This window comes from Macaca mulatta, chromosome X (genome assembly GCF_049350105.2).
Source record: "Macaca mulatta isolate MMU2019108-1 chromosome X, T2T-MMU8v2.0, whole genome shotgun sequence".
NCBI classification, from domain to species: domain Eukaryota; kingdom Metazoa; phylum Chordata; class Mammalia; order Primates; family Cercopithecidae; genus Macaca; species Macaca mulatta.
In genome coordinates this window covers 30514582-30536555 of record NC_133426.1, presented here as the reverse complement: position 1 = coordinate 30536555, position 21974 = coordinate 30514582, and the positions used below count along the sequence as shown (strand labels likewise).

The 21974-nt window shown below is 40.4% G+C and overlaps 1 protein-coding gene across 16 annotated transcripts in view; it reads right to left on the bottom strand.

The window, feature by feature from the left end:
• GK (glycerol kinase) overlaps nucleotides 1-21974 on the bottom strand; it is a 79784-nt gene that overhangs the window by 44845 nt on the left and 12965 nt on the right. For 8 of the 16 annotated variants that reach the window (XM_015127125.3, XM_015127129.3, XM_077988292.1 and 5 more), the window contains exons 3-5: nucleotides 20164-20270; nucleotides 10277-10354; nucleotides 167-250 (exon numbers count right to left, since the gene is read on the bottom strand). In XM_015127125.3, coding sequence (XP_014982611.1) covers nucleotides 167-250; nucleotides 10277-10354; nucleotides 20164-20270 — 269 coding nt within the window. The remainder of the gene's footprint in view (nucleotides 1-166; nucleotides 251-10276; nucleotides 10355-20163; nucleotides 20271-21974) is intronic. The other 8 variants (XM_015127128.3, XM_015127133.3, XM_077988294.1 and 5 more) reach the window with 1 other exon arrangement.

Below are 21974 nucleotides of genomic sequence, written 5' to 3'. Positions count from 1 at the left end.
AGCCAAAGAGAAGACTCCCAAGCTGGAGGACTAAGCCCCTTGTGTAGGTAATCTCTGAGAACAATCAAAAGGAATGACAGATCCAGATCTGGCAGCAGAAGTCAATTTCCCCCAACATATAGGACTTGGGAGGCTGGGAAGTGAGCAATAGCCAGAGCACCAATACCTGAGGAAGTACCAGCAGCTGGAACTGAAGAGCCAGAGGGAACAACGGCAACTGGAACTGAAGGGCCAGGAGAAACTGGAGCAGCTGGAGCATTAGAAGAAATAAGGGCAATTCATGCTAGAGATGGCCAGGTTCAAGGTCTCTTGTTGACCATGTAGGAAATGATAGATCACTTGGGCAAGTTCGTCAGAATGAACATTTTTCTACACACTGGAGTGTAGAAAAAGAAAAGGAAGAGGCGGGGAGCAGAAAGGGAACAAAGGAAGTCCAGTATGAATCTCTGATTCAATAATATTTTCATTTGGATGAAGACAGGTAAATACCTGCTTCTTGTTTAGGATGACTCTTCTCTACCTGGCAACATATATGCATCCTAATTAGAAAAGTGGCTCAGGTGGTAATCGACTATTCATTCAACCACTAAATTGAAATGATGGATGGTGTACTGAGGAAGCACAATCCTAGGGGATGTTAGAAAGGAATGGCAAGGAGCATGCTACAGTCTGTGTTGTGACCATCTGCACTAAGACATGAAAGGGCTGTTTTGGGAAGGCAGGTCCCCAAGAAAGCACTTTCCTGGTAAGATAGCTGGGAGTAAAAGGCACCTCCACAGAAGGGAGCAATGTGTCTAGAGGGAACAGGGGATTGCTAACTTCCAAAGTAATTAGGAAAAAAATAGAAGGAAAATAGATGCTAGGGAGTCAGAACACTAGACAGCCCACTTCTAGAAGGTATATCCCTCCCCTTATCTACACCAAGTAAAGCGGAATTAAATGGTCAAGCCCACCAAATAAGTAAGTTAATAAACACAACTTGGACGATCTGAACTTATTTGTATTAAATAGTCACATCCAATCTGTCTGGTAGATTTAGTTTGTTCTGGAAAAAACAAAAAGTTTGAAGAGTGAAGATAAATGTAGTTGCCTCAATCCCCATGGACTAGAGTTAGTGACATAGTAACAAACAGTACAGAGGAATAAATTATTTTTAAAATATTTAGAATAATAAAACCTCATAAATTTCCAGTGTTTCATTAGTCATAACAATAGAAGGAAAAACAAAACACAGTAAAAAAAAAAAAAAACCCCACTAAAATCATCTAACTGATTTCCAGTTGACTAGAAACAAAGACAAATAATAAATCTTCTCTGAAATGGTCTGTCATGAGCTGCTAGGGTGATAGGAAGTGAGGTGAAGGTGAGGCTCCAGGTTACGGAACACATCCTAAGCACAGACTGCTGACAGTTACACAAAGTGTTACATACGGGGTTGTTTCTCCCACAAGAGACATGATAGTAAAACAGATTTAGTTATGGCATTTTACTATTTGTCAAAAGCTAAGCTATTAATTAAGCTGGGTAAGTGGTCATTTGCAAGGTGGAAGAGACTATATTGATGGCTGCCCCTCACCTTCATTCTCAGAAACAGGTGGGGCCAAAAGTAAACCAGAGAGTTGGGAAGGAAAAATTGATTTACATATATGCCAAAAGGCAGGGGCTAAAGCCAATTTCAGCTCTTGGGTATAAAATGCCAAAATATCAATGACTGACTTGAGTGTGGGTGATCCCAGGTAGGCTCTGCATTTCCCCTAGGAACACCTGTCATGTATAAACCAATCATTTCATCTGGCATTACTGGATGAAAAAAGCTATCAGCCAATTCAGAACAGTGGCCCTAGCTAACAATTACTGAAGCCTTAGAGTCTGTCAGGCCCTGGCTTAAGTATCCTACATATATTAACGCACTGATCTACACCTCAAGCCTATAAGGTATACACTTTTCGTCTCCCCAGTTTAACTCTCAAGGGAACAGGCACAGAATGGTAGGAAGTGGAAAAGCTAGGATCTGAACCCAGAGCCTGAATCTAGAATTAAACCTCTAGGTAGGTATAGCCATGATGACGTCACAGTCTTAACGGGATAAAAAATAATTATTAAAGATTGGATAACTCAAAGTTGAAAACTAAATCAGTTTCTTTTTATTTGGACAGATTTGAATAATTCATTCACTCCAAAATACAGCAGTATTTCTTTATCCAGGATTGAGGGAAATGTAAGGTTTTCAAAGAATCCTGTAATATGGAATTTTTTTTAAAGGCAAATAAGTGGATCTTAATAAAGCTGAAAATTCTAGATTTTACAAAAGTGAAAAACCTCCCACAAAGAACCAATTTAAAAAAAAAACCATACTTTATTGTCTAAAGTTAAGTGTGCTTAGGAGTTTTAGGTGGTTTGTCATCTATGGTTTTCTTTTCTGCTGATTCTTTGAAACATAAGCCAGTTCCAGAAAAGATAAAAGGACTGAGCTCAAGGTTCAGATCTCAACTCATGATCACATAGGTTTAATAATTGGCCCACTGTTAACCAGTATGTGAAAACAAATGTAAAAACGATAACCAATCTTTAAAATTGCAACACTCTGCATAAAGAGTTATGTGTGCCATTGGGAACTTTAAATCCAACATCTTAGCAAAAAAATGTTTGCACTACCATTTAAACATAGAAAAATATTTCAGGGACAATGAAATATTTTTTGTGGGTGGTTTTCTTTAATATACTAAGTGTTAAGCCAGGGACTCTTGCCTTGCTGGATTAGTCCCTACTATGAATGGTTTCCTTTTTTCTTTTTTTTTTTTTTTTTTTTTGAGATAGAGTTTCACTCTTGTTGCCCAGGCTGGAGTGTAATGGTGCAATCTCAGCTCACTGCAACCTCTGCATCCTGGGTTCAAGCAATTCTCCTACCTCAGTCTTCTGAATAGCTGGGATTAGAGGCATGCACCACCACACCCAGCTAATTTTGTATTTTTAGTAGAGACGGGGTTTCTCCATGTTGATCAGGCTGGTCTCAAACTCCTGACCTCAGGTGATCCACCCACCTTAGCCTCCCAAAGTGTTGGGATTATAGGCGTGAGCCACCACGCCCGGCCTATTAATGGTATTTTTATATTAAATCAAGAATTGTGCTTTACAGAAAGCTACCAGAGTGAGGGTCATATTGCTCTATACTTATCATGCATACCAATCAACTGCAGTGGTGAGTGAGCAAACTTGGCCAATTAGGGGGAAATACAGCTAGGCCTTTAAAGTTCGGACAGAACATTTCCCTGATAGCATCAATAAAATGTATGTGTAAACATACTAAACATCACTGATTCAAGCCTTCTCCCACTTCACATTTTAACTACTTGGGTAGTTTCGTGCTTTCTGATCAATTGAATCTGTGGCTTAATTACTTTTTCAATAATAGTTAGAAGACAACCAGTTATATAGACCATTAATAAAAGCTGCGTTTGGAAGGAAAAGGCTTAGAAAAATGGGTGGGTAGCCGGGCGCGGTGGCTCAAGCCTGTAATCCCAGCACTTTGGGAGGCCGAGGCGGGCGGATCACAAGGTCAGGAGATCGAGACCACAGTGAAACCCCGTCTCTACTAAAAATACAAAAAATTAGCCGGGCGCGGTGGCGGGCGCCTGTAGTCCCAGCTACTCAGGAGGCTGAGGCAGGAGAATGGCGGGAACCCGGGAGGCGGAGCTTGCAGTGAGCCGAGATGGTGCCACTGCACTCCAGCCTGGGCAACAGCGTGAGATCACTCCGTCTCAAAAAAAAAAAAAAAAAAAAAAAGAAAAATGGGTGGGTAGAGGAAACCCTGTGGAAGGGAATATTGAAGATAATGCTAAAAGGGAGAGAGAGAAGTACCAGGAGGACTCAGATAACTGAAAAGAGGCAAGAGAAGCCCAAGGCCTGCTTCAGATCCAGGGCCACAAAGCTCTTGCTGATCCACCAATGAGGTCATTATTGTAAATGCCTGCATCATGGCACAGTGGCTGGGAAGCAGTGATGCAAAGTGACATTTCCCCATTTTAGATATCACATTAATGTTTACCTTGTTAATCACAGAATTAAAAAATATATAGAACTTGTAAATTAGGCCATCTGTTCCTCAATGGACCCATTTAAATTTTTTTCTGTTTATAATCGTATCTGATAGAAAAGATGTCAATAAACGAACATACCTTTATTGCAAGCAAAATCAAATAGCTCTTCTCGGTCTTAACCTTCATCAAGCCTATGCCATGGCCAACAATGACATCCTGAAGTTCTCCTATCTTGGGTTTTCTGTTACTGTAGTGGGGGTGAGTGAATTACTGCTTATCAAGTATCCCTGGGCCATAAAGAAAGGAGGCCATGTAGAAGTTTTTAAAAAGGGAAACATAAGGTGCTCCTCTCATATGCTTGTTTGTAATAAATATTGCTCATCTGGCCGGGCATGGTGGCTCACACCTGTAATCCCAGCACTTTGGGAGGCCGAAATGGGAGGATCACTTGAGGCCAGGAGTTCAAGACCAGCCTACTCAACACAGTGAGACCCTATCTCTATTTAAAATATATATATATTTACATACAGCTATATATATGCATATATCATCTGTTGTATAATTTAGTAAGACAGAGAAATAAAGAGGAGAAGGACAGGCCTAGAGTTACAGAGATTTACAAGAGAAATAGACAAGGAAAGAAGAAAGCATACAAAGAGAATGCTATGGACTGAATGTACATGTCTCTTCCAAATTCACATGTTAAAATCTTAACTCCTAATATGATGGTATTAGAGACGGGACCTTTGAGAGGTAAATTAGGTCATGAGGGTGGAGCCCTCATTAATGAGATCAGTACCCTCATTAAAAGAGGAGAGAGCTTGCTTTCTTTTTATCACTCTCTGCCATATGAGGATGAGAAGACAGTCATCTGCAAACCAGGAAGTAGGTCCTCACTAGACACCAGATGGGTGAGCACCTTGATCTTGAACTTCTAGCTTCCAGAAATGTGAGAAATAAATTTCTACTCTATAAGCCACCCAGCCTATGATATTTTTGTTAAAGCAGCATGAACTGAGACAGAGAAAAAAGTATAAAACCCACAGACTGTGATACAAACAAAGCAAAAGAAGTTCAAAGACAAATATATGTGAAAATCTCATTGTTTCCATTCATCCTACCTTGTGTTGCTTTAGAATAAAACTGCTGAAGATTTAATATTATGTTGATATTTTCAACTGAAGACCTACATGGAGATATGACACTTCAGTGTTTTCCTGGATGAAATATAACTGGAGGCAGAATCTATCCTTGTTATTTCTTAGTGGCTCTCCTCCTTTCCTATTTCCCTTTCTCCTTCTAGCTTCCAAACTCCCATCCTTAGTTTCTGTAGCACAAAGGCAAGTACAAGGTCTTCCTGGTTTGTCACTATATGCCAAGGGTTATCACAAAACCTGGAACACAGAAAGGCACCTATTCTTTCATTGAATTAATTTTACATTAATTACTATAGTGAGTTCATCTATAATAAATTGAGATTATCACATCTATGTTATCAATTTCCAAGTCTACATTTGGAACCATCTAATTTCTCATTGCCCAAAATTAGCTTCTATTACAAGTCCAATACTCACCTTGTCCAAAACAAGGCCATTTTTTCTCTCAGTTTGGTACCCCCTAAATATTATTTAATTTCCTTCTGTTCTCTCAGGCTGAAAATCTCACAGGCCTGCTTTATTTTCTCCCTCCTCTTTATGCCCTATCCAATGTATAAACAATACAATTTTTATTGTTTATAAATTATCCAATCTAGGGTATTTTGTTATAGTAGCCTGAATGGACTAAGACAATGGGTTAGCTGCCTAGTGTATCAAGTCTACACTACTCTGCATAGCTTTTGGTGACCTCTATATCCTCACCAACTCCTAGTATATTTCACTTTCATTTCTTAATAATTTTTTCACTGGATATAGAACTGTATGTGGAAGTTACTTTCTTTGAGTACTTTAAAGGTTTCATTCCATTGCATTCTGACTTCCTTTGCTTCCATTGATAACTTAGCTGAAAGTCTTAGGGTCACTCTTTTTGAAGTTTACATATCTTTTTTCCTCAGGCTACTTCAAAACTTTATATCTTCATATCCCAGCGTAAGTATGGTCTTCTGTATATTCATCTTGCCTAGGGATTATAGTGCTTATTGAATCTACAGCTTGGCATCTTTCATCAGTTTTGAAAAACTTTCTCCCATTATCTGTCAAATGTTATTTCTGCCTTGTTTTTTCTCTTTCCTTTCCTTCTGGAAGTCCAATTACAAATACATTAAACTTCTTCACCTTTTCCTGTATTTCTCTTACATTCTTTTGTGCATTTTCTAAACTTTTGTTTCTCTGTGCTTCAGTCTAAATATTTTACTCTCTCTTGCAGTTCTGATTCATCTTCCAGCTCACAAATTCATCTGCAGCTATGTCTCCTCTGATGGTAAAACCCCATCAATTGAGTTCTTAATACAGTTCTAAAATGTCCATTTAAAATGCACTTTCAATTCTTTGCCAAGATTATCGATCTCAATCTTGTCAATTAATTCCTTGAACATATTAATTATGGCTATTTTAAAGTCTAAAAACTCTAGTATCTGAATTTCTTGAGTTTGTTTCTAATGTCACTTGTTTCTGTTGCTTTTCAGTCACGTTTTGTTTTGTATGCATGCTTTTTTTTTAAATAGAAAACTAGATAATGCATATGAAAAATTCTAGAGATTTTTTGAGGCTCTAATTGATGTTGTCTTCCTCCAGAAAGGATTTACTTTTATTTCTGAAAGGAAGTTAGGCTACTAGCATTAGCAATCTCAGATCATCTTAATCCAATTAGCGTTAAAGATCATTTGAATCTGTGCTTCAATTCCTGTGAGGGTTGCTTTATTTTCAGTCTACCTCACTTTCAGGATTTGACCTTTCACAGTTCCAGTTCAAAGTCTGGGATTTTACCAATACTCATCCCGACCCTTGGCAGCCCTTGACTCCACCTTTTGCCTCCTTATCTTTATGGACCTGTCAGATACTCCTTTCAGAATCTACTGGTATCTCTAGGAGATAAGCAACACCAAGTGCTAGGCTTACATCTCTGGGCTTTCCTCCTCTCCTCACTGTCTTGGTAGCCTTCCAGTTGTTCAGAATTCTATTTCATTTTCATCCAGGTTTTCTGGCTGTTCTCAGCATACTGATGCACTTGAAACAACCCATTCCACCATCATGGGATGGCTAAACTCTCCTTTATCATCTGTTTTGCCTCAAGCTGCCCCATGCTTTAAGTCTACACTACACTGCATGGCTTTCAGCCCCCTCTATATCCTCACCAACCCCCGTCTATCCAAATTAGAACATAAGCTTTGAGGTTGGAGGGTGTTCATGTTTAAACTGTGGTTTTACTCTACTTATAGCTACATGCCATTGGACAAGTTATTGAGCTTTTCCACAATTAATTTATAAAATAGGGGTAGTAAAATCTGTTTCACAGGGTCAGTGAGATTAAATAATATGGGTAAAATACTTAGCACAATCCCAAAGTAATAGCAGTTAGCACTTACTGAGTATTATTATCACTGCTAGTTCTACTAAAAATAAAAAAATGAGTCAACCTATGCGTGAAACTCATCCATTTCTTTACTCTGGCAAAATATGTGTACACATTTTCACCTTCATAGCTTGTTCACATTATTCCTCAATTTTCTCTTTTCCTAATGCAATCCAACATACGCTTCAAGGCCCAAGTGTAGTTCAACCTCCACTGTGAAAAGTATGCTAAAATTTCAAAATCCATACTGATATGTACTTGCTCTAATTCCTATTCAACTTATCAACACATGATTTATCAACTATTCCCTAATTTTGTTTTATGGATTGTTCCCTAATCTAGTTTTTCCTTTCCAAAACTAGATTATAAAGTGCTTACAAAAACAGCCAATATAATTTGTATCTTTTATAGTACCCAGGATAACATCAAACATGTAAGAGGTTCTCAAAACATGCATGTAGCTCAGGATAGAAGAAAAGAGTTCCTCATATTCTATGAACATTTGAATTAATACTGCAAAGCACGTAGAATGGGGGAGGGGTGCAGAGAGACACAGGCAGAAGAGAAGGAAATAAGTAAATAAGCACATCACAGAAAGATTTTCTAGTAAAACATTTACTTGAATCTTTACTGTAAGAGTAACTTCAGCTTACCTAGTTGCATTATTTGAAAAATAACAATTCAAAGTCCAAAGTTCCATTTTTACAATTCAGTGTTTAGAATTTAACTGGAACTGGCCAGGCGTGCCAAGGTGGGCGGATCACCTGAGGTCAGGAGTTTGAGACCAGCCCGGCCAACATGGTGAAACCCTGTCTCTACTGAAAATACAAAAATTAGCCGGGCGTGATGGTGCACACCTATAATCCCAGCTACTTGGGAGGCCGAGGCATGAAAATCACTTGAATCTGGGAGGTAGAGTGAGCCGAGACTGTGCCACTGCACTCCAGCCTGGGTGAAAGAGAAGACTCTGTCTCAAAAAAAGAAAAAAGAAAAAAAAAAAAAAAGCTCAGAATTTAACTGGAACTTTCTGGTTTGCCTGAGTAGGCTCTTCCTTTCATTAAGAAAACAAAAGAAAGTAAAACCTTAACTAGTTCAGGAAATTAGCTAACACTGATCTATCAAAGGATACTCTCCTAAATACTAGTCATTTGTCTTACTTATATTCAAAATGAACTACTCATGAGAATGAGAACAAAATAAACATTTAAAAGATATACTTTTGGCTGGGCGTGGTGGCTCACACCAGTAATCCCAGCACTTTGGGAGGCTGAGACAGGTGGATCACCTGAGGTCAGGAGTTCAAGACCAGCCTGGCCACCATGGTGAAACCCCATCCCTACTAAAAAATACAAAAAAAAAAAAAAAAAATAGCTGGGTGTGGTGGTGGGCGCCTGTGATCCCAGCTACTTGGGAGGCTGAGGCAGGAGAATTGCTTGAACCCAGGAGGCAGAAGTTGCAGTGAGCCAAGGTTGTGCCATTGCACCCCAGCCTGTGCGACAGCAAGACCCTTGTCTCAATAAAAAAAGAAAGAAAAAAAAAAAACTACAGAAAAAGATGTACTAAAAGGATCTTTAGTTGTAATTCTTTCAAATTTTTTGAGAATTTATTTTATCATAAATGTAGAAAACATAGTAAATGCTTTCCTATAATACGATAACATTACTTTAACTTTTAATAAAGATTATTCTCCCAAAATTATCCCCTCTCTGATAATTTCTGATTCCATTCCCCACCCCACAACCTAGTATTTTATTGATAAAAAATTGTGCTTTGCTATCTGACACAATGAAGTCTTTTAGTGATTGCAATTTAGAACAAAATTTTCCTTTTAGGAAGTGGTCGTGTCATTCAGTGTTCAACAACTGTCATATGCTAATAATGATGCTAAAATATACTTAGGATCATTTACACCTAATAAGTTGTGATACCTAAAAGTGGTATATTTGAGATTTTGGGCTTTTTAATCCCTGCTCAAATAGCCACATGTGTAGCAGAAGCAGCTAAAATTTGAATATTCTATTTTTATAACCTTACAAGAAGAATTCAGATTCCTAGATGGAAAGACAAACACACAAGTACTTTGTAGAAAAATGACTGTGAACATACGTTATTTCAATTTTTTGAGGGTAAGGAGGTAAGATCTCTTTTAGATGTCAAAACAATTTGGCAAACATTTGCCCATTTGTAAGACAATCAGCAAGAGGAGAGAGCATAGGAGAGTTAATTCACATATAATATGTGAATATGTATGATCCAAAAATGGTAAATATACAGCAGTCAATTTCTTAGCAGACTCTTCTGCCCATCCCATCAAGATTATAGTGACCATGACTGCATGCTTTTTTTTTTTTTTTTCCTTTTTTTTTTTGAGATGGAGTCTCACTCTGTTGCCCAGGCTGGAGTGCAATGGCAAGGTCTTGGTTCACTGCAACCTCTGCCTCCCAGGTTCAAGCAATTCTCCTGCCTCAGCCTCCCAAGTAGCTGGGACTACAGGCATGTGTCACCACACCCGGCTAATTTTTGTATTTTTAGTAGAGAAGGGGTTTCCAGGTTGGTCTTGAACTCCTGACCTCGTGATCCACCCACCTCAGTCTCCCAAAGTGCTGGGATTACAGGCGTGAGCCACCACGCCTGGCAACTAAATGCTTTTTTAGCAAGATATTTTAACATGACCACATTTGCAATGTGAAGAAAGGCCCTACATTTGACATCCATGCATGACAGCTTACCCACAGCATTGTAGAGAGGCTCTCCAGTTATCTTGTCCCAGACTACAGTGGTTTCCCTCTGGTTGCTGACACCAATAGCTTTAAAGAGAAAGTTAAACAGAAGGAAGTCGAAATTTTAACAAGTAGGAAACTACTTCAGGAGAATAGCTCTCATCTTACTAGAGACGCAACTAAACATAACAAATCAAAAAAATATTTGAAATATTTGTAGTGATTCGTTTATTTTCTTTGAGTGGCTCCAGAAAAAGTCAATACTCAATGCCAAGTATTTCTTTTCATTTCTACATACTCCTTCCAGCTTTACTACTAGCACACAATGACATGGACCCAGATCAATACCCAAATAAAAGGCACACTGGTTGCTTTAAGGAATGCAATAACTTTGCAAATTTATAATACCCAATTTATTATTCTGAGCAGACCAATAATCAACTCATTCAATTGTTTACCAAATGCTACAAGAAATTTTCCTCCTTATGTGTGTGCATTTGTGTGTGTGTGTGCGCGTGTGTGTGTGCGTGCATGTACATGCCTACATTTTAAGAAAATAGCTATGGACAAAATCCTTTATGCTGAGCATCCTTATGATTTGTTAGAAATTCAGTTTTATTCCTGTATTTAATATGTCACAATACATAAGAATTTGAATCAGGCATAAATATAATATATAATGGCATTTACATTACACTGACCTACATAAAACAAGTACAAGTACTGTATTTAATGTAAAAAACACTAACCCACACTATCACACTATCTTACTCAATTCAGCTTGCTTGAGCTAAATTGGAGGTTTTCAGACTTGATTGTACTTTAGAATCCACTGAGCTTTTTTTTTTTTTTTTAAAGATGGAATCTCGTTCTGTGGCCCAGGCTGGAGGCTGCAGGGCAGTGGCGCGATTTCGGCTCACTGCAAGTCCCACCTCCCAGGTTCACGCCATTCTCCTGCCTCAGCCTCCCGAGTAGCTGGGACTACAGGCATCTGCCACCACACCTGGCTAATTTTTTGTATTTTTAGTAGAGACAGGGTTTCACTGTGTTAGCCAGGATGAACTGAGGAGCTCTTAAAAAATACCAATGCCCAAGCCCTGGTCAAAACATTCCAATTTAACTGACCTGGGATGGGATGTGAGCATTGCTATGGGTTCCTAAAACTTCCCCAGGTGATTCTAATGTGCATCCTGGCTAGAACACACTGGGCTAAAGGATCCAGCTCTTCCAGAATTTAAGATCAGGACAGACCTTAAAGGCTGTATAACAAAAAATACTTTCTAAGCTCAAATCTTCTCTAGAATCACCTGGCATATGACCATCCAGACAGCACTTCTAGTGACAAGATATTCACTACATCTCTCAAGGCAGAGCAATCTCTATTGGACAACTTTGGTGCTTTTCTTCTTTTTGTAAATCCTCCAGACTGGAAAATGTAGCAAGACCTCATCTCTACAAAGAAATAAACTAATTAGCCAGATGTGGTAGTGGACAACTGTAGTCCTAGCCACTCGGGGCTGAGGCAGGAGGATTGCTTGAGCCCAGGAGTTCAAAATCACCCTGGGCAAAATAGCAAAACCCAGTCTCTATAAAAAATTTTTAAAAATTAGCCAGATGGCCTGGCGCGGTGGCTTGCACCTGTAATTCCAACACTTTGGGAGGCCGAGGCAGGTGGATCACCTGAGGTCAGGAGCAAGACCAGCCTGGCCACCATGGCGAAATCCTGTCTCTACTAAAAATACAAAAAATCAGCCAGGTGTGGTGGCGTGTGCCTGTAATCCCAGCTACTCAGGAGGCTGAGGCAGGAGAAGCACTTGAACCCAGGAGGCGGAGGTTGCAGTGAGCCAAGATTGCGCCACTGCCCTCCAGCCTGGGCCATGGAGGGAGACTGCATCTCAAAAAAAAAAAAATTACCTAGGTGTGGTGGTGTGTTCCTTTAGTCCCAGCTACTCAGGAGGATTCCTTAAGCCCAGGAGTTCAAGACCAGCCTGGGCAACATAGTGGGACCTTGTTTCTACAAAAAAATTTTTAAAAATTAGGGCGGTATGGTGATGCACGCCTGTAGTCCCAGCTACTCAGGAGGATTGCTTGAGCCCAGGAGTTTGGGGTTGCAGTGAGCTATGATGGTGCCACTGCACTCCAGCCTGGGCAACATAGTTAGATCCTGTCTCAAAAAATAAAAATAAAAATAAAAATAAAAATCATTTTCTGTGTCCGGCCACGTCTGTAATCCCAGCACTTTGGGAGGCCGAGGTGGGCTGATCCCAAGGTCAGGAGATCGAGACCATCCTGGCTAACACGGTGAAACGCCGTCTCTACTAAAAATACAAAAAATTTAACTGGGCGTGGTGGTGGGCGCCTGTAGTCCCAGCTACTTGGGAGGCTGAGGCAGAAGAATGGCATGAACCTGGGAGGTGGAGCTTGCAGTGAGCCAAGATTGGGCCACTGCACTCCAGCCTGGGTGACAGAGCGAGACTCCATCTCAAAACAAAAAAATCATTTTCTGTGTAGCTTCCACCTCCCAATCTTAGTCATATTCTTTGGAAATATATAGAGTAAGGGTAATCCTTCTACATGCCAGTCTTTCAAAAACTTGAAGCAGCTCTTTTGTACCTCAAGTCTTCTGCTGTGTAGGCTAAACAATCCAATTTCCTTCAGCTGACCCTGCCTAAACACAGCATGGTTTAAAGTCCCTTTATCACCACGCCTAGGAACATGCAAGTATATGTCCACATCACTCAAATTGTACACCCAGAATAAAACACAATGCTCTAGGAATGTTCTGACCAGCACAGAGCTGAGGGGGAACTATCAGCTCCCTTGTTCTAATACTATTTATCCAATGCAGATTGACTTACTTTAACATCTTTTCTAAAACTACCTATCGGGCGGTATACTAACTGGGTCACGGGATCTGTACCCCAAACCTCAGCACTCAGCATCATGCAATATACTTACATAACAAACCTGCACATGTACCCTCTGTATCGAAAATAAAAGTTTATATATAGATATAGATATTAAATCTTTTCTAGAGATACAAAGATGATTGAGATTCTACTCCAAAGAAATTTAGAGGCATTGGGTACAGGGAAGAGATTCTGGGTAAGACAAAAATGTTTATAAAAGTAAATAAACAGAAAGGAGAATGAGGGGATGGATGGGGCTGGGAATCAATGGGGACTTGGTTCTGACTGATGTAGTGACAGGAGAGGATGGATTACCAGCGCAAGTGGAGGGAGGAGTTCCAAGTAGGGCAGAAGGCTATTGCTGCCCTTGTGATGAAGGAATGTTGGCAGGAGATCCAGATATTAAGCACAGGAACAGGAAGGTGAGGATTTAAGGCCGCAGAGCCTCAACTTTCTCCGTGAAGCAGGAGGTAAGGTTATCTGCCAAAACAGGGCAAGAGTTTGGGGCACCATTCAGTAGAGCTCAGGCTCTGAGGCCAGATAGCTGGGATTCCAATTCCAATTCCTGTGCTTCCTAGCAGTGTGACTCTGAGTCTCAGTTTTGTGTCTTGTGAAATGGAGAGAATAATAGTTCCAACTTTACAGGGTTACAGTGAGGAATCAGGGTTACAGTGAGGTGTCAATGTATTTTAAAACAGATGCCTGGTACACAGTAAGCACTCAATAAATATTACCTACTGCTGCTGCCTTGGTCATCATTATTGAGAAGAGAGTAGAGTAACAGTTTCAGAGAATGGGACTGAGCTAAGCAGGGCAAATAAAGGAATTCTGCAGCAGCTCTATGGGCACATACTGTGAATGTGATTTTTTTGTGTATGTGACAACTTTACAACATGGGATCAAAATGAACTCATGGTCAACTAAAATCTCCTATTCCTCCTCACTATGTTAATTTTACCATCAATAAGCTGGCTGCTTTCTTATTCACAATCCTTGAGTAACTATTCTATGCCTCTCATGCTACCTATCTTTACTGGGTCATTCTAACTTTTCTTCAGAATCTAATCTAGAGGTATTTCAATCTGATTCTTCAGTCACGGGTTCCTCCCTGGGCATTCCTTTTTTCTCTTCTATCTTAATTGGATTCCTTCATGCCAAGTAAAATTGCTTTGCTTGCAGACAAAGTCCAGTGAAACAGCTTCCCAGGATTCTCTGCCGGCCACAAACATGTCTTTATTACCCATTTCTCCCCAGGGCACACAAGTCGTATGTGTGAACTTATCTCCGAACTCTTTCAATGTTCCAGTGTCTTGTCATTCCTACCCTAAAATCCTCTATGTTTTTTAAAGAAAACGTTTCTGACTGCTAATCTCAGCACATGTGCCATTCCTAATGGTTCCTAATTTTAATTCCTTCTTTCTTGGAATAACACATTCAGGTTTTATAATTCTCCACTCCTCCTCATGTGCACCATTTAAGATAATATGAAAGTCACATGAATAAAACATATATTTCCTGGCCTCAAAGTCTTTCATTTACGGATATCATAACCATTATCATATATTGTATTACTCTTGCATTTACCAGCTTCATACTTTACCCACATATTCTCTTTGGGGGCACTTTTCTCTACACTGAACGTCAGTAGTAAAATTAAACTAGTTAAAATCTACACTCAAAATCTCTGGTTAATTTTTCTTAAAATTACGTGTGAAGTTATAATCGCAGTTACGAAAATATACCTTAGGGCCGGGCGCGGTGGCTCAAGCCTGTAATCCCAGCACTTTGGGAGGCCGAGATGGGCGGATCACGAGGTCAGGAGATCGAGACCATCCTGGCTAACACGGTGAAACCCCGTCTCTACTAAGAAATACAAAAAATAGCCGGGCGAGGTGGCAGCGCCTGTAGTCCCAGCTACTCGGGAGGCTGAGGCCGGAGAATGGCGTGAACCCGGGAGGCGGAGCTTGCAGTGAGCTGAGATCCGGCCACTGCACTCCAGCCTGGGCTACAGAGCGAGACTCTGTCTCAAAAAAAAAAAAAAAAAAGAAAATATACCTTAGAAAAAAGAGCCTTTGAAAATACTCCAGGATGTTAATAATTGTTGTCTCTGTAGAATTATGGATGAGATGCATCCTTTTTTAAAATTCAAATCATAATGTATAACACATTTTTTGGGAGAAAACTAAAAACACACAGAAAATAAGAGCTTCAGAGGAAGGTTCTCTGGCTACAAAAAGTAATACCATATGGGAAGAGAGATAAGGCTTTTATTTTCTTTTTTTTTTTTTTGAGACAGAGTTTTGCTGTTGTTGCCTGGGCTGGAGTGCAGTGGCGCGATCTCAGCTCACCGCGACCGCTGCCTCCCCGGTTCAAGAGATTCTTCTGCCTCAGCCTCCCGAGTAGCTGAGATTACAGGCATGTGCCACCATGCCTGGCTAATTTTGTATTTTTTAGTAGAGACAGGGTTTCTCCATGTTGGTCAGGCTGGCCTTGAACTCCAGACCTCAGGTGATCTGCTCGCCTCAGTCTCCCAAAGTGCTGGGATTACAGGCGTGAGCCACCACGCCCGGCCTGGTAAAGCTTTTTAAAACAGGCTCTGCAATATGTGTACTTGAGGTGAGTTAGAAAAATTGCAAATGAGATGTGGCTGCTGCTGGAAACATTTTGGAGAACGAGGTGCCTTCCTGAAACCCCTGAGAGGCCCCTGAGAGTATGAGTCTAAGAGGTGATAGAAATGTGTGTGAATATGTTGGGTAGGGCAAGGCAGTGGAGGAATGGATGTGTGGGTTTCCCTTTTCTCTAACAGGGAAATAATTGTTTTAGATACAAGATAATCTAATCTCTGAGAATTTTATGCTCTCAATTTTGAAACAGTTTATGTTATGTTTTGGTTCTATCACATGAATGAATATGTAACTGGTTTTGTGTTTTTTTTTTTTTTTTTTTTTTTGAGACGGCATTTCACTCTTGTTGCCTAGGCTGGAGTACAATGGAGCAATCTTGGCTCGGTGTGATCTCGGCTCACCGCAACCTCTGCCTCCTGGGTTCAAGCGATTTTCCTGCTTCAGCCTCCCGAGTAGCTGAGATTACAGGCATGAGCCACCACGCCCAGATAATTTTGTATTTTTAGTAGAGACGGGGTTTCTCCAAGTTGATCAGGCAGGTCTCGAACTCCTGACCTCAGGTGATCCGCCCGCCTCGGCATCCCAAAGTGCTGGGATTACAGGCGTGAGCCACCATGCCCAGCCGTAACTCTTTATATTTTGTAATTGATACTGTAACTCTTTATACTTCGTAATTCCTTGAGCCCAGTGACAGGCAAACAGAGCTGACTCTACCCCTAGAAGGAAAGAAGCAGTCTATTTAATTGCCTTGGGCTAGTGTGTGCTGCTCAGTTGGAGAGTTAATTTTAATTTTGGAGGCATTGCTCCTAGTGACCTGAAATCAACAAACCTTCTGTCAGATAAGGACAACAAAACCAATGAAATGGAAATTTGCCAAGGAAATACCAGACATGAAGAACCCTTAATGACTGTCAGGTAAGACTATAAATGATATCACTCTTCAGTTGGCAAAGTTAATTTACTTGCCATACAAGAAATAAAAACAGAAGTGGTTTGTGAGATTATCATCAGTGTGGCTCAGGATAAAGAACACTGGTCTAGGAGTCAGGGGAGCTGTGCTTTAATGCTAATCCACCATTAAAAAGCTACGTAACCTGCAGTAAGTCCCCTTCCCTAATTTGCAGATAGAGGGAGCTGGTCTAGTTGACTGAAGATCCTTTACAGTTTTTCCTTTTTTTTTTTTTTATTTGAGTTGGAGTTTCGCTCTTGTTGCCCAAGCTGGAGTGCAATGGCGCCATCTCAGCTCACTTCAACTTTCACCTCCCAGGTTCAAGAGATTCTCCTGCCTCAGCCTCCCGAGTAGCTGGGATTACAGGTGTGTGCCACCACGCCTGGCTAATTTTTTGTATTTTTAGTAGAGACAGGGTTTCACCATGTTGGCCAGGCTGGTCAAGAACTCCTGACCTCAGGTGATCCGCCTGCCTCGACCTCCCGAAGTGCTGGGATTACACGCGTGAGCCACTGTGTGCCCAGCCTTTTTTGTTTGTTTTGTTTTTTTTGAGACAAAGTCTTGCTCTGTTGCCCAGGTTGGAGTACAGTGGGGCAATCTCGGCTCACCACAACCTCTGCCTCCCAGGTTCAAGCGATTCTCCTGCCTCAACCTCCCAAGTAGCTGGGATTACAGGCACCCACCAGCACGCCTGACTAATTTTTGTATTTTCAGTAGAGACGGGGTTTCACCATGTTGACCAGGCTGGTCTCAAACTCCTGATCTCGTGATCCACCCACCTCGGCCTCCCAAAGTTCTGGGATCACAGGCATGAGCCACTGCACCCGGTCTCCTTTACAGCTTTAACAGTTTGTGATCTAGAGTTCTACACAGGCAAGCAAAAGCTTGGCCCTTGGCAATGCCAATTGGATAAATTTTCTGGGAAAAAAAAAATAGTACAACTGGCCTGGTATGTAGGAGCTTGTGGGATGTTCTCTTCTGTAGCCAGAGGATGGTAGTTGTACAGATGGAAGTGCTGGGTCACTTTGGCTCAGATGTGGACTTCACACTGGCCAGAAACAGAGGAGTATAGAGAAGTTGCCTGTTCAATTCTTAGACCAGGTAGTGCATGTGGAAGACAAGTCACTTGGGCAGGAGTTGTGTGTCATCTTCACATAAACCGTAAAAGCAAGAGAAAAAGGAATAGCACCCAAGTGGGTCCAGAAAGCCAACATATCACAGCCTACCTTACCTGTAAGGGAGGTAGAATGATGTCGAAGCCATGGTCAATCACCCTGGACTCTACATTCTAAACATGGCTTTAAGCTGCCTGGATTACCTATGTCTTTGGTAATTTTGACAGAGCGTGCTACTGATTACCTATTATTTGTTCCCACTGTTTAGACTGTGAGACCTGCAAGAACAGCTCAAGGAAATGATCAACAACAATCACTAATGCACAATTAACCTAAAGTTCAGGACTGCAACCCTAAAATAAGTTGAAGCCCTTCCACTTAGATATAGGGATGAAAGGAGGATAGGATTAATATGTGCACGATATTAAAAGTTGTTAATAAAATATCAAATTATACTTTAAAAAATCTGCAAAAACAGAAATAACTCTATTATTTTATGCATTTCCATTTATTTGTGATTATCAGATTAACATGTCTGCACTTAAGCATTAGCTCCATTGTATCCTTAGCACATCTGGCACATAGTAGGCACTCTACAGATTTGTAGTCTGTTTTTTTAAGTGAGTTTGAATTTATACAAACAGAGGAAAGGCTCAGGAGTGATGGTATCAAAGCCAAGATGATGGCAATCAAGCCACCACCACCAACTGATGATCTCTCTATCTATAGTCAAACTACCTAAGGAGGAAAAAAAGAGCCCTTGAATGGTGAACTTGAAAATTTGAGGCTATAAAGTAGACAGCAAACTTCCACATTACGCTTCCATCTTTTATGCTATTACATCTATCTTGGGTGGCTGGATTTTTTTTTCCCTACATGAATGATGAAAAGTCAAACGTAGATATTCAATTAAAACTACTAGGACTTCACCAGGCGCGGTGGCTCACGCCTGTAATCCCAACACTTTGGGAGGCTTAGGCGGGTGGGTCACGAGGTCAGGATTTCGAGACCAGCCTGGCCAGCATGGTGAAACCCTGTCTCTACTAAAAATACAAAAAAAAAAATTAGCTGGGCATGGTGGTGTGTGCCTATAATCCCAGCTACTCGAGAGGCTGAGGCAGGAGAACTGCTTGAACCTGGGAGGTAGAAGTTGTAGCAAGCTGAGATTGTGCCACTGCACTCCAGCCTAGGTGACAAGATTGAGACTCTGTCTCAAAAACAACAACAACAACAACAACAACAAAAAACTACTAGGACTTCACAGAGAAATTCATAACAATCTAATACTCTCAAGCAATTATTTCAGGGAAATTTTATAAGTGAAGAGTTTGGATTTCAAACACCCCTTCCCCACAACCTACTCCTTCCTCTAGTCTTTCTCTCCTTAGCAAAAGGCATCCTCATCTATCCAGGAGATCTGGCAAAAATGCAAGCATCACCTTTGACCAATCTCTTCCCTCTACTCTCTCTGTTACCGAAACATCCAGTCTATCAGCAAATTATGACCCTTTCTCTCCACCTCCACTGCTACCATTATTGGTCAAGCCACCATCCTCTCTCAGGACTTCCATAGCAGCCTCCGCACTGGTCTCCCTGTGTCCACACTTTTGCCTTTACCATCTACTCTCCACACAGCAGTCAGAAAGTTGCCTTGAAACTGCAAGTCATCCCTTGCCACCTTGCTTAAACTTTCTCATGGCTCCCTATGATACTAAGAATAACATCCAAAATCCTAAATATGGCTGATGAAGCCTGACCCACTTCCACAATTTGATCTCCTACGGAAACCCCCTACCCACTCTCACTGCTCAACACTTTTAGTCTTCTTTTGACATGCTGGCCTTCTTTCTGACCCGGAAATGTCCCAGGCTTATTCCCACTTCAGGGCCTTTGTACGTGCTGCATCCTTTCCCTCAAACACTCTTCTAGACACATAGCTGACCCCTTTTGCCCTTTGAGAGCTCAGCAAAAGTGTCACATCCTCAGAAAAGCTTTTCCTGGCCACCTAATCTAAAGCAAGCCCTTCTAGGCACAACCCACCATACCACTTGGTTTTTATTTTTTGGATGGAACTTTTTAGTATTTGAAATTATATTTGTCTGCTCTTATTATCTTGCCCCCATCCAAATAAAAGCTCCATAAGGACAAGAACTTGAACCTTCCTGTTTAGTGTTGTATCCTCAAGTTCTTACAGAAATGCTTGGCACTGCATAGACACTCAATTATAAGCTGAAAGAATAAATTAATGAATTTGATTGAGAGAGTCTTATTATGTGGGTAAAATATTCTATTAAAATACCTTTTATGTTGGAAATATCAATATTGAGCTGTCCAAGTTTCTCACATGTTTTCTCTATACACTCATAGACAGAGTGTAGAATTTCTTTAGGGTCCTGTTCCACCCATCTTTGAACAAAAGAAGGCATTTGGTTAGTCAGTAAGAAAGCAACACAAATATAACTTTTTTCTATAGAAAAGTTAACTTATGAGGGTATGGCTGATGCATACATTAAAGAAAATCAGATTAAGCAAAGCAAATTACATTCCACATTTTAAAGAAACGATTTCAATAAAAGCCTATTTCCTTACAATTTTAATATTCTCCACATAGTAATTAATCATTTTCAAGGAGGCCACTAATAGCAGGCCACAAACAGCAAATATCTACCTATTTTAAATTATTTTTCCAAGTCCAATAAGAAATTTGTTCCCCTTCTTTATATCCTGCAGATTCCATTAATTTTGATAAATTATCTGCATGTTTCACTAATCGCTGGTTATTTCTAGGTAGACAGAAATATATTTATTATTATTCAGAATGATATATTTGTGAAGCAAAAGGAATTCCGAAAAGTCAAATAAGTATAATATTCTTTTTTGCTACTTTTTTCCCAAAATGTTTTGTTGAAATTTAGGGAAAAATTTAAAACTCCTTTTAACTATTTCATGTAGATAAGTGATTGGTCCAAGTTCTTAGACCCAATCTCAGTACAATTTTGGTAAAGTACCAGGGCCTCAGAAGGATGAAAGGCTAATAGTAAATGAGAAGGGTGAGAAGCCTAGGAGAAATATGGTAATTTGAGGAAGTTCAAAAGTAGAAATGATACAACCTAAAATGATTCTACCATAGGATCCAGAAGTAGCAAGGGAATTCCAACTGCCTTTCTTCTCTGCCTTTCTCAGGCCTAACTAAATTCTTCCCTTTCCTGGGCTTTGAATTCTGTCTCTAATTTATTTTATTATTTTTATGTATTTTATTTATTTATTTATTGTTTGTTTGTTTGTTTGTTTGTTTGAGACAGAGTCTCGCTCTGTCGCCCAGGCTGGAGTGCAGTAGCACAATCTCGGCTCACTGCAAGCTCCGCCTCCCGGGTTCATGCCATGCTCCTGCCTCAGCCTCCCGAGTAGCTGGGACTACAGGCACCCGCCACCACGCCCAGCTAATTTGCCGTATTTTTAGTAGAGACGGGGTTTCACCGTGTTAGCCAGGATGGTCTCGATCTCCTGACCTTGTGATCCACCTGCCTCAGCCTCCCAAAGTGCTGGGATTACAGGCGTGAGCCACCGCACTTGGCCGTCTTTAATTTATTTTTAAAAACCCAGTCTCCTTCTGTGTATTTATAATTTTCATCTAGCCAAGACTCAGGTATCTTCTTTACAAATTGCACTGGGCTCAGTCTTGTGGACAGTCATGCTAATGCTGCTAATGTATCAATAACTTTTATTATTAAACAAAGGAACTCTAAAAAATAGAACATTTTTTTCATGTGAAGAAGACAATACAATTTGGAAACACATCAATTTTTTTCTCTCTTTCTTAAATTGAGGTAAACTTTACAGTGAAATGCACAGATCTAAAGCGCACAATTTGCTGAGTTTTGACAAGTGGAAATACCCATCTAAGCAACACCCCAGTCAAGATACAAAATACTTCCAGCATCTCAGAAAGTTCTTTCATGCTCCTTTCAAGTGAATGACACACCTCACAGACAACCACTTTTCTGATTCCTATCATCCTAGATTAGTTTAGACTATTATAAAATTTCAGATCAATGGAGTCATGTAGTATATACTCTTTTGTATCCAACTTTTTTATTTTCCATAATTCCA